General features: G+C 42.5%; 1 protein-coding gene across 1 annotated transcript in view; it reads left to right on the top strand.

Annotated features, from left to right (window-relative positions):
• Positions 1–1,540: 1,540 nt before the first annotated feature.
• The window catches only part of PTPN14 (protein tyrosine phosphatase, non-receptor type 14), a 72,151-nt gene continuing 60,200 nt past the window's right edge, over positions 1,541–13,491 (top strand). Inside the window, 2 exon segments of the mRNA XM_010010665.1 lie at positions 1,541–1,714; positions 9,179–9,348. Coding sequence (XP_010008967.1) covers positions 1,541–1,714; positions 9,179–9,348 — 344 coding nt within the window.

Below are 13,491 nucleotides of genomic sequence, written 5' to 3' on the forward strand. Positions count from 1 at the left end.
TTCTGTTTCTGTGTTTTGGGGTTTGTTTTATGGTGCTTTAACCCCCTAATAAATGCAAGGATTTACTGGCTTTGGAAAATACACTTAATCAAACATGTGATAGTTCTGTTTCTAGTGTAATGATAATCCCTGTAGTCAATTGGGCTGCTTTTAATAATCTCCATAGCAACTACATGCAGTAAAAAGTGAAAATAACTGAGTCATGCAGTTCTATGCCAGATGATACATGTGAGCAATGTACTAATATCTGTTTGAAACGTCACACTGGGCTAAATGGTGCGTACTTTGCTGGCAATGCTTTCCAGGCCTTCTGCTAAGCAGCAAGGAAATGGGAGCCAGTTTTTGTCTGCAGTACTATTTGTTACAAGGAATAGACTTTTAAATGCCATCTTTCGTGTCCCTCTACTTCTTGCTCCAGAATATTCAAATGGAACCAGTAAGGCTTGATACCAAATAGTTTGCTTTTTATTTCACTCATCCGTGCACATGAAAAGTGACATTTTAAAGCTGTAAGTGGTTTGGTTTGGTTTAGCTTGAACCTGCTCCTAGTTGAACTTTGAGAGAGAAGTTGATCTCACAGATGAGCATCATAGCTTCCTAAATGTCCTTATTTCTGTATCTCTGCTTCTTCTGTCTACTTTGTATTTTGGCTTCACAGTTGCATGTGTCCCTGACAAATATTGGGAGTAAGTAATTAGAACCAGTTTCTGGAATATGCGTTCTCTTCCTCTCACTGAGTGTTATCGTGGTGTCTGACAGCCATCTTCCTGCAGTTAGTCATTCCACCTGAAAGGGTGAAATACAGAATTGCTTTGGAGCTGGAAGTGAGCAACATATCAGGGATTGCATCAGAGGAGCCTTCTCTGAAATGGCTTGGATGCTTCTTGCCTTTCACATGCATACTCGGGGTTTGGTTTTTTCAGAGGTGCATTTCCTGCCGACTGCAGCCAGCCTTTCTTCTTTCAGAATCTCACCTCTTTTAAATGCCTCTATTCCTTCTCTTTTTTTAAGCTAGCTTTCAAAGCTGGCCCGAGGGCACCAAAACTTAACTTGAAGATTATGTTATAGACCCCTGTGGTGGGGGTAATGGTGGGAGAGTTAGCACCTCTGGATGCCTGCCCTGGAGAGTTGCTGTTTGTTCTGAGCTTCTTCAAAGAGTGGCTTTGCAATTAAATCTGTGCTTTACATTCAGTGCCAAAAGAGAATTTTGAAAGATGTGTTGTATGAGGTGTTCTTCTGGGAGATGTAGTAAGTGCCTGGCAGACCTGTGCATGGAGGTGTTTGGTTAATGGTTTAAAATGTAACTCTTTTCCTTTAAGTTTTTCTGCACTGAACTTTAGCAGCATCTTATTTCACACTTAACTCTGCTTATTTGTATGTCTGCGCAGGAATCCCTTGAAGGTCTCCCTGGGAATGGACAGCTACCTCTATTTCTGGAGGAGAGTCGTGGCACTTGAAGAAGCCTTGAAGGCGCGTCGACAAGAGTGCTGATAACTCTGGGAAGAGCACAGGGAAGGGGAGACCTTCCAGGTCAGCAGCCATGCCTTTCGGGCTGAAGCTGCGACGGACCAGGCGCTACAACGTCCTGAGCAAGAACTGCTTTGTGACAAGGATCCGTCTGCTGGACAGCAATGTCATCGAGTGCACCCTCTCGGTGGAGAGCACGGGGCAGGAGTGCTTGGAAGCTGTTGCTCAGAGGCTGGAGTTACGTGAGGTAAGAGTATCTCGGGAAAGACCTTCCATCACTGTATAATCTGGCACGTTTTGAGCTGGGGCAGGCTGTTCATTTGAATCGCGGTATTCTCAGAGCTGGAGCTTGGGCAAGCATACTCTGGCTGCATGAAAACTGAAGGCAGAACAGTTCTCACAGTTTTGTGCTGCTGCTCATTCATCAGAACTTTGAGAGCTCTTTGTAATGTGAAGGTGAGCTTTCTTCTTCTCTTAGAAAGTGATGGGTGTTACTTGTTGAACTGGGATGCGGAGGGTCAAGTTACAGTAAATTATAACCGAACGTAACCCAGGTTTCACCAACCCTGCTGGTTGAATTATGCCAGTGGGAGGGAGATCCCTGGCTTTTAAGTGTCCACCTTCATATTCTTGTTTCTAACATACTGAGAGAAGCAACAACTGTATTAACAGCAGTAGCAACTACTAACAGTTTGAGGGTGGTGTTTTTTTCATTTTGTTTAACTGAAATATGTCACATCTGAAACTCTGAAAGGCTGCTTTTACATTTCCAGTGCTTCTGAAAAGGCTGAATAAACTCAGTCTCACTTTATTAAAGACTGAAATCCTTTATTTTCTACTTCTTGCTGTAGACTTCAGTGTTATTCTGAGTGTTGAGATGTTTTTAGAACTCTCTCTCCAACGTGCATGGCACAAATGAACTATGTTTTCTTACTTACCTTCTATGGACTCCTTACATGTATCCTGAATACTTCTAGGCTTTTGCAAATCACAAGTTAAAAACCATGCCTGAAAGTTGCTGCATTGTCATCTGACTGTCCTGGCTGATGCTTTTTGTATGCACAGCTGCGAAATCTAATCATCACAGAATCAACTAGGTAATCTTGCAGTGTCTTATGTTTGTTGTTCCACAGCAATGGAACAACAAATGTAAGACATTAATGGTAATGCTGGCAGCTGAAACATGGCATACAAATAACTAGTGCAGATGAAAACCAAACAAAAATCCCTTTTTGTACATCAATAATGATAAAGAATGAGAAAAGAATCTCACTCTGTGTGTATGTGTGCAGAGTAGTCAGGAATAGGGCAGAGTCTGAATATTGCATAATGATTTTTCTTTCTTGGATTTAATGTGGATTTTGGTAGAATAATTTTCCCCCTTCCCTTCTAGAGATGAAGATTCCCCAGTAATTCGGGTTGTTTTTTTTTTTCCTCTTTGTTTTTATTCTTTTTCTTGCTGTTAGTGCTGCTTTAGTGTCCTTACAGAGAGATCAGGTCCTTCCTTTCAGTGCAAAAAGGAGTGAAATGAATGAAATGATTCTTCTTGTATTCCTTGTGGGCTTATAGAATCATAGAATGGTTTGGGTTTGAAAGGATGTTAAGATCATCCAGTTCCAACCCCCTGCCATGGGCAGGGATAACTCACACTAGATCGTGTTGCTCAAGGCTCTGTCCAGCCTGGCCTTGAACACTGCCAGGGATGGGGCATTTACCAGTTCTTTGGGCAACCTGTTCCAGTGCCTCAGCACCCTCACAATAAAGAACTTCTTCCTTGTATCTAACCTGAACTTCCCCTGTTTCAGTTTGAACCCGTATCTAGTTGGTGCAGTAGAAGTTTGGGACCTAATGGCTCTCCCTGGGGCTTCACCTGTGTTTGTGAACAACAGCTCCATGTGGGTCAGCATGCTTTTCCAGAGCATTTTTTGATTTCAGAATGTGCGTTTTTCCACTTTGGAACAAAGCCTGAAGTTTCAAAATTCCAGTTTCAGAATTTTCCAGAGAAAAGAGATTGGACTGTAGAGTAGCAAAGGAAGTTGTTCTGCTCAGTGTTCAATTCCATGGGCTTTTTCTATTGCTTTGGTTTCTTTCATTTTCAAACTGATTTGTGTCATGCAAAAAGAAATATGTCAGCACAAAAAGTTTGTGTTTCAAGATGAAAAATACTTTAACAACACAGAAGAGACTGCTTTGATGTTGTTGGAACACTTTCCCCTTCTTTCATTATTCTCCACACATTATTTTTTTTTTCCCCAAACAAAGTTTTGGAATGTTGAACCAATTTTGTACAGTTCAGATTTCAACAGTAGAGCAGTTTTTAAAGGAAATTGTTGACTGTCTTTTTTTTTTTTTTTTTTTTTTTTCCTTTGAATCTCCTTTTCTGGTTGATTCTGATAGCATCCATTGCTGCTTTCAATGTTTAGGGGAGAAGAGAATTACTGACCTCTTTCATAGAATCACAGACTGGTTTGGGTTGGAAAGGACCTTAAGATCGTCTAGTTCCAACCCCAGCCATGGGCAGGGGCGCCTCACTCTAGACCATGTCGTCCAAGGCTCTGTCCAGCCTGGCCTTGAACACTGCCAGGGATGGGGCATTTACCACTTCTCTGGGCACCCTGTGCCAGCGCCTCAGCACCCTCACAGTAAAGAACTTCTTCCTTGTATCTAACCTGAACTTCCCCTGTTCCAGTTTGAACCCATCACCCCTTGTCCTGTCGCTCCAGTCCCTGATGAAGAGTCCCTCTGCAGCATCCTTGTAGCCCCCTTCAGACACTGGAAGCTGCTCTGAGGTCTCCACGCAGCTTCTCTTCTCCAGGCTGAACAGCCCCAACTTTCTCAGCCTGTCTTCATATGGGAGGTGCTCCAGCCCCCTGATTATCCTTACGGCCTCCTCTGGACTTGCTCCAACAGCTTCATGTCCTTCTTATGTGTGCTTTTAAAAGAAAAGATCATTTTTTGTTTGATGCTTCACCTTCATGTTAGGAATACATCCATCAAGACAATTTCTTCTGTCCCCACAACCCTATTAAAAAGCCAAACTGTTTGAGATTACTGTAGGCATTGTTGTGAAGGACTGTCAATCGTGCTACACATGACTGAAACCCAGTATCTAATGGATTATGCACATTTCTATTTGATCTCTGGGGAATGCAGCTCCCTCCCTGACTGAGTCAGGGTTCAGGGGTAGGTCAGTAGAAAGTGTAGCCATGTAACTACTGTAAAATCTGGCTTTATCCTTTTCGGCAAAGCTCTTTACAAAGCATCAGGTCTCCCAGTTGAACAGTTACTGGTTCCAATGAAATGAGTTTTTAGGCCAGCATTATGTAAAAAGTAAAGATGAGGAGAGGAAGTGAAAGAGAGAAAAGAGAAGGTCAGAAATGTCATTTTATATTGTTTTATGTATATGCACAGATTATAAAAAGGATTTTTTTTCCCCAATATAATGGCATTTTTCCCCTCAAGTGAGACTGAGCGAACCTGCTTGAAATAGCAGAGTAATCTGTACAACTCTGTTGCGAGACTTCATGTCTCTTTCTCCTTTTTGTTCCCCTTAATTCAATTTATAAAACGATAAGAAGTTCAAAGATGGAATGTGCTGACATGTTGTAAGTGGGGTGGGATGGGAAGAAGGTCTTTTCCAACCAAAATTATTCTTTCAAGCTCTGTTTCCAAGTGGTACCTCCAGCACTGAGGCACTGCGGGACAGTGGCGGGCTGAGCACCACAGGCAGATGCTGACTGCTTTGGTGGCTGTTTGCTGCCATTCCGACCTTTCTTTTTGTGTCCTCCTGAAAACCTGTTTTTGGCAGCTAGGTTGCCTTGCTGCCTTGCAGTTTGACTTGGTTTGGCTTGTCTTGCAGCAAAGCTGGGGTAGGGTTCAGGCAGCACTTGGACAAGAGACCTTCTAGGAACACGTGGCTGCTGGAAGTGGTGTGAGCTCCCCGGGATAGCAGAGTTTAGTGCTTTTTGCCCAGAGGAGCTGGAAGTCTGCCTTTTTATCAAGGATAAATATTTAGTTGGCTGCTTAACCAGATGCTTTAATAAGCACTGATCCTGTCTTGTTGGATCCTTCTGAGTGAGATTTGCTGGTTTAGTAAGTGGCTATCATCTGCTGTTGACAATTCTACTTGTTTTGCCTGACATAAAGGCAGGGGTAGTTCTGGACTTGGGACTGTAGCTAAGTCCAAAACAAGTATGTTGCTTCTGAAGTGGCAGCTGTAATGTCATCTTTTTGAAGACTTCTCAGCACAAGTTTTGTGTATCCAGATTTCTTTCCTGACTCACCGTATCTTGAGGATCAGCTTTTCACATAGTGTTGTTGCGGTGTGCAGGTGCTCTGGTTCTTGTCTGCTGCTTTAGCAGAGGACTGCAGGTCCTGAAGGAGTGTAAGCCAGTTTCCTTGTGCCACTTACGGAACTGTGTGGTAGGTAAGAAAGATTTTAAAACCTTGAGAGAAAAATTAATGTAAACCCTTTTCTAACAGAGTTTTTTGTGTATTTGCAGATTAAGCAGACCAAAAGCAGTAGCAACTGAAGATCTTTGTCTGCCAGACAGAAGCATGTGCATACATTTAGCACTAAGAAAAGCTTTCCTCCAGCGTGTATCACCAGTCTGTCAGCTCTGACTGGAAACATCATTCACTTTCTTTGCTACTTTGCTAAAGCAGCCCATGATACTTCAGAGCCTTCCAGGGATAGGTGTAGACACTTATCCATGAAAACCGGAGTGAAGTCAGTGGTTCACTTTGTACAGGTGGACAAATGGACCAGCTTTTGGAATCAACCTAGTTTTCAATCAGCTACTTACAGAGGAAAAGATGCTATTTTTATATCCCCTCATCTAATTTGTGGGATATCTGTACTTTAAAAATATTTTGTGGGCTGAATTGTATGGCAACACATGAAATGAATTGTGTAAGGCCTTTGGGACAGTCATGCCTGGTTATAGCGTACTAAACTTGATGGGCCAGCCATTTCCAGTCCCATGTTCCTCCGTTCCTGTTTGGGCATTAGTAATGTTCTTAGGGAATAGAGTCTCTTCAGGCATTTGCTGTAGTGGCTACACAAGTCCTTCCCCACTGGGGGTTGTTAAAAGTGCTGACGTTTTCAGGAACTAAAGTTCCTGGTGGCAGGGAGCTGATAATCACATAACTGTGTTGGTTGTCTCTCCAAAATGAATGTGACTTGAGCTCTGCTCTGCAGACCCTGTGCTTCTGCAATTGCAGAATTGCAATCTGCAATTGCTTGATCCTCTCCAGGCGGCTTCCCACGAAAACAGTCATCTTTCAGTTGCGTGAAATGCATGCTGCTGCGGCCAGTCCACTGTGTCTGCTGGAGTCTAGAAGCTTAAACACTGCATTCCCCTCAGTTCTTCACCCTTGGAAGTGATTCAGGATTCTGGATTTGGTACCTGAAGAGCCTTTCTGTAGCAAATCTAAACTTTTGTTGTCCTCGTGCCCTCCTGTGCTCATTTGAGCTGTTTAATTGCAATGCCCTTATAATCTCTTGAATAACTCTTTTAGACTTCAGACTCCAAATCATTTTAGTTGCTAGATCTTTCACAAGTACTTGACATGGCAACTTTGGGTCCTAGGTGATGTGAATGTTTACTTTTTACAGTCATATGGAAGATCTGTTTCCACAGCTCTGCACTGTTTCTTGCTGAAATGAGCTGCCCTGCAATGATTTTAAAGATTTTCTGCGTTAAAGGATTTCCCTTACGAGGTGGTAAAATCACTATGCTTTTTTCTGCCTTCATGTGAATTCCTTTCCTTTGCCATCTCCACTGTACCTCCCACCTTCATTTTAATCTAATTACTATCATGGGGAGCTTGTCAGAAAGAACTTTTTATCCAGTGATGACTACAGAAGGAGATCAGACATTTGTCAGTGAATTGGTTAGGTCTGGTTTAAGTTTATCCTATGGGAGATGTTGACTTCTTGATTTATTTGTGCCCTGGATTGATGGATCTATTGAAGATACCTTTAAATTCTACAAGGAAATACTATATTGATTCTCTTCAAGAAAGGAATGATCTTACTTCACTGTACCAAAGTGAGCTCAAAGAGAAAGGGCTGAGCACTGTTCACTGTAGGCTGGTCAGGCCTAACTGAAGAATCAAGTTGAATTAGGTATCACCTTAGTTAAATGCTACTCTGGCCAAGCTGTTGATGGTGGCTTTTGCAAAGAGTAGTGATTACAATTTGCTGCTCTTGAAGACTTTTTATTTCAAAGCATGAACTTCTGGAAAATCCAGTTGGTGAAATGTTGATGGTTGATTTAAAGGCCAAACTTCTTGAATGTATTTAAAGTAATTTCACATGAAAGCTTTATACAACAGCAAATAGAGGTTTTTCTAGTCTTTGTTTCAAGTATCTTTAATTAAAATGTGATGCTAAATATAAAGGGTTTTGACTGCCTGTGGAAGGACTGTTGTCCAGATAAGTTAAGGTATAACAACACAATAAGTATTGTATTTGTTTTAGGCTTAATCTAATCTAATGGAAAGTTCTGGAAAATTTTTATGGAATAGGGAGTAGTTGGATTAAACTCAAGAAACTTTATTGAACTGAAATGAGAGAAATATGCAGAAATAGGAATGATCCTGCTTTCAAATCTTGATGTCCACAAAAGTTCCTCTTGCAGTTACAGTGTCTTCATTCCAGTGTTTAGTACAGAGTGGTACTGTAAGTTGAAGACACTGCTGGAAATCTCCCGATGCTCTCAGCTGCAATACTGAAGAAAAAGATGTTGAAACAAACTTCACAGTTGGGCTACAGTCAGACTTCCAAGCAACTGAGGGACTAGTTCCTTTGCTAAGCATGAATGCTTTTTTCTCCTTTTCTCCAGAGTTGTAGTTGTAGTGCTTGCTGTTAATTACAGTATGCATTTGCCTGCAATAGTAGATTGGTGTATTAAATACACTGGTTTAAGAGCTTTTCAATAGAACTCTTCATGATGGATTGGCTGCTGCTTATTACCCATTTGTCGTATTTGAAGCTCCAGTTCTGAACACTGTTCCTTGTTAATTACTCTCCACCAGCAACAGTCCTGTGTGGCTTATACAGGAGGTACTACAGATTTACACGGGAGAGGAAATGGCTGAGGTTTTCAACCAGGTATTTCTGTAAAAGCCTAGAGCAAACAACTTGTGTGCTGCACTTTTTAAGTGTATCCATCAGAAAACCTTGTGAATGCATTAAAAAAGTAAACGTGTTCTGTATTGGGTTCTGTTATTGGTAAATACACTTTGACACATACGTGTGAGTTTGCATTCTGTTTTTTATAGTTGGAAGAGTCCTAGTCCTTTGCCTGCAGTGATCCAGAGTCTCCTGAAGCCTTTGTGCTTTGATTCAGACTTGGTGTTTGCTGTCTGTTCACAAGGCTCGGTGTAAGAGAAGACAAAGACTCAGACACTTTCTGTAAATCATTTATGTAACCTGTGCCATAATGTCAGCTAGAGCTCTTTCACGTGCATTTGAAAGAGATGGGAAGGGGCAGATAGTATTCCAGGAAGTTTATTGCAATATTAATTTGTCATAGCCTTCAAGATTGTCCTAAAAATAAAGGGCAGTGAAAAAGAAATTACTCTGATTTTGCATATGGAAAATTTACACAATGCCATCTGTTCTTACTTGCATTTGTGTCATCGATAGTGTGTGTGTGATGTAGCTGAAAAAGGTAAACCGACACTCTTTGCTTTCTTTACCTAGACACACTACTTCGGCCTTTGGTTTCTCAGCAAGAGCCAGCAAGTCCGCTGGGTTGAATTAGAAAAACCTCTAAAGAAGCAGCTGGACAAATTTGCCAATGAGCCTTTGCTTTTCTTTGGGGTGATGTTCTATGTGCCCAGTGTTTCCCGACTGCAGCAGGAGGTAACAAGGTATGTGCTTTTCCTCTGTTCACGCTATTGTGGTATTGCTGGGAGGGAGCGGGCAGTTGCTCTGTTTCTGGCATTCAGTATTTGCTCAAGGTGTCATCTGGTTCTTTCCTTTCCTGGTGATTGCACAGATGGGGAAAAGTTAAAGAAGACATCTCTTGAATTATATCTGTTTGGGGTGGGGGGGAAGCAATACTGGTGAATGGTTATACATTACCAACTGCAGGAACAAAAAGGGAGTAATAAATACATGTTCAGTTTTAAAAGGGACCGTGGTGAACATAGTCTTTTCTGTAACCTACTACTGATTAAAAGGAAGCCATAGGCAAAGGCCCTCTATATACAGCTTTTGTTTGTTATTCTTATGTCTGCCTATGCTTTGCTGAAAGTGAACTTTGGCATCTTTTTGAGGGTTTGCCCATCCCACTTCTGATTTTTCCCCTTACACTTCACAAAAGGATGAAAATTGTTAGAGGGCATTATTCCTTTAATTATGTTCAGGGTGTACCTTTGCAGACAACTCAAGTGGGAACTGCTCTTTTATTCAGAGCCCTGTGCTGCAGTTGTAACAATGCAGCTATTTTGAGGGGCTATTTCTTGTAAACCACATCACTGTGTGGTTTTTGCACATCTGTGCTGTGTTTAAATGTAAAAAAAAAAGGGAGAAAACAAGCCCACCTCACCCCAAAATGGGTGGGCTTGTTTGCTTATTAGACAAAATTATTTCATTTATCTGGTCTACGGCAAAGTTGCATCAGCACAACTAAAGGTAAAGCCTGGGATAAGTGGGTGAGGGCTACAGAGTGCCAGAAGCCTCTCCACTGAAAACAATGTTCTGTTGCTGCAAACCTGCACATGGTCATCGTGGCTAAAAAAGATGCGTAAGTAGTGGAGGAGAAGGTGGCTTTTTTGTATTTTTCATATTGCAGATTGTACATTTTAAAGGAGAATTGACTTTGGTAGGATGTGAAAGATTTGCTTCTTCAAGTGACAGCTGTCGAGCAGTCCCTCGACTACTGTATGTGCAGAATTCTTGCCAAACAGTGGGCTGAAAGCGTCACAAAGCTTCAGTTTCCCTGCGAATAGACTGAACATCAATGCGTGTCTGTATCTGTGTGTTCCTGCTTTGTACATGTTGGGAGAGGGAGGCCTCATAGCTTTTTCTTCAGAATCCTTTAACATGCAGTCAGAATGCCTGTTGCTCACTTTTGTCGACCTAAGTCTGGCCTAGATGTGTGTAAGGCAGCATTGTAGCTACTTGGATGCTGTTATCTCTTCAAGCTGCAGCCTGCAGTGCTGATTGCTCATTCATAGCTCACCTGCAGAGGTGTATTTGCTCATTCTGCCCAGGTTGGTAATAACAAAACATTTCAGGGACAATTGCACTTCACAACACTCTCAGTTGGAGTGGCTGCTGAATTGGGTTTCTTTCTGAAAGTGATTGATAACATAAGCTGCAGTCTTATAAGTGCCCCTTATGTTTCTTTAAATGCCTGTAGCAAACCCAGCAGCTTCCTAATGGATCTCAGATACAGAATAGCCTGTTAAGACTTTTCTTTGTTTCCTGAAGTGCGGAATTGCTTTACTGTGATGATGTGATGGAGGCGATGCGATGCCAGGAAACCTTCAACTGTGCAATTCTAGGTAGATGCGGTAAATCTTACGTTTGAAGCAGTGTGGTGGGGGACATGGAGGACTTTTCTGAAACAGACGGTGGACAGAGTCTAAAGTCTTAGTCTAAAGTGTGATTAGATGGACAGGAGGGGAGGTTGGATTTGTCTTTGTTTGCTCTTGGTAAGCAAATTGATCTGAAATTGAGACTGGCAGCTTTTAGGATTAGGTTTGATCATGATACAATTACCTGTGATGGTAATTGTAGGTAGGCACTAGACTTGCCAACTCGGGGCCTATGTTTTTGACTCATATGTACATACATGACAAATCTGTCTTAAATGCAGAACTTATGATCAGACACACCATCTCCTCCTGGGCAGCTGCAGAACCACCGCCACCAAACCGATCCATCACCAAAGGCTGAAGCTTCAAAGCTAGTAACAGGACTGCTAGCAGTGAACCTGTTGCCTTTGTAACCTTCTCTTGGTGAAAATGTTTCCAGCCCTCAGCTGCCTGGCCGTTGTTGGAGCTTGAGGTGAAACCATCAGTCCAGGCTTTTAGTTAATAGTAGACTCTAGAATTTCCAGGGTTGATTAGTATTCCTTGAAGATGATGGAAAGTCTTCTGAGAAAACTTCAGCAGACACATAATCCACAACTATTCAAAACCCAAAGAATCGGATTACTGAAATGGCTTATATATTGTATATTTATGTTATATTTATACATTATGTATTAAATATATAAGACAGGATTATAGATTTTGGCTCAGTAGCTGTTTTTGAGAGATTTGTCTCGAATTGGCTATTCCTCCCTGCTTCCAGCAACTGCACCTCACGTGCTGTCATCGCAGAGGGAAAATGATCCAAGGCTTTTAGGTTCTGTTGGTCGAGAGGAGCATTACTTGTGCGGTTGGTCAGTGGCTCTGAGGCAGTGTTCCTAAATCATTTTTATGCGGAAGACCATCTGACTCATCTGAACAATCTCTGGACCGTTTGTGTTCTGCTATTGCTTGGGACCAACGGGAGGAATCCTTGTACAAAAAGACAGTTCATATTCAGGTAAAACAATAATGATTTATTTAGAAAATCTGAACTTCGTTCCATTTTATCATTACTGTTGGAAGCCTAAAATGCTAATTATGCCTGCAGGCTCCTGGATTCAATCCAGGCCAGGGGATGGAGGGATAGAGAGTACCCCAGAGGAGAAGGGCTTGGGGGTGCTCGAGGACGAAAGGATTGGACATGACCCGGCAATGTGTGCTTGCAGCCCAGAGGAGGCCAGTTATATCCTGGGCTACATCCAAAGGAGCGTGGCCAGTAGGTCAAGGGAGGTGATTCTGCCCCTCTACTCTGTTCTCATGAGATCCCGCCTGCAGTCCTGCATCCAGCTCTGGAGTGCTCAGTACAGGAAAGACATGGACCTATTGGAGAGGGTTCAGAGGAGGAACACAAAAATGATCACAGGGATGGAGCACCTTTCCTCTGAGGAAAGGCTGAGAGAGCTGGGGTTGTTCAGCCTTCTGGAGATCATCTGCTCGGAGCAGTGTCAGCTAGAGGGGATTGCTCTTGGAATATGTCTCATTGGATTGAGAGAGACTTCACACCTTCTCTGGGAAACCTGCTGCAGTGTTCAATCGCCCTTGCAATAAAGAAGGGGTTTTATGTTTGGAGAGAATTACTTATATTTCAGTTTGTGCTCAGATGACCTCATTGTTTCAAAGTTGTGGATGGGTATTGAGTGACTGAATGGGTTGCCTGAATTTGCCATGTAACTGGTTATCGAGGACCTGTAGAGCTGCAGGTACCTGTCATATAAGCACAAGCACAGCCATGACTTTATGTGGGATGCCTGCAGTTAATCTGTGAGAGGTATTGCTGCTAATATAAGAAGGGCCTGTGGGATCCTTGGGAAATAGGAAAAGACAAGACTGCAGAGCAGTTTGTTCAGCTAACAGCTCTTTGAAGTCAACCTCTGAGGCCTGCAAGAAAAGATGAGGCAAAGAGTGCTCTGTGGGACACCTTAATCATTTCAGTAGGTCAGATCTGACCCCGTGGCTTGCAGTTGTCGTAGAAAACTGACCTTGCTTAAAGATGCAAACATTAGTACTGTAGGTTTTTCTTCTTCCTCAGACGAAGTTAAGCATTGGGACGGTGTAAGAAGTGCCAACAGGACAGTGCAGTCTTGTTTGGTTGGTGATTCTGAGTGCGAATGGTGGGGCTTCTCAGGAGCCTCTGGTGTGTGAAAACAAGCTTCCTTTGGATGTCCTAGGGGAACATACAGAAAGAACCACCAGTGGTGGAGTATCTGTCTCTGCCTGGTAATGGTGATGAAATAAATCATAGGATCACAGAACCAACTAGGTTGGAAAAGATCATCCAGTTCTAACCCCCTGCATGGTACAGGGATGCCTCACACTAGATCATGTTGCCCAAAGCTCTGTCCAACCTGGCCTTGAACACTGACAGAGATGGAGCTATTTCTTTCTTTCAGTATAGTCACATAGTACACTTGGCACTGGGCCTTTTCCTAG

Source organism: Nestor notabilis, unplaced genomic scaffold (genome assembly GCF_000696875.1).
Source record: "Nestor notabilis isolate BGI_N333 unplaced genomic scaffold, ASM69687v1 scaffold3893, whole genome shotgun sequence".
Taxonomy (NCBI): Eukaryota; Metazoa; Chordata; class Aves; order Psittaciformes; family Psittacidae; genus Nestor; species Nestor notabilis.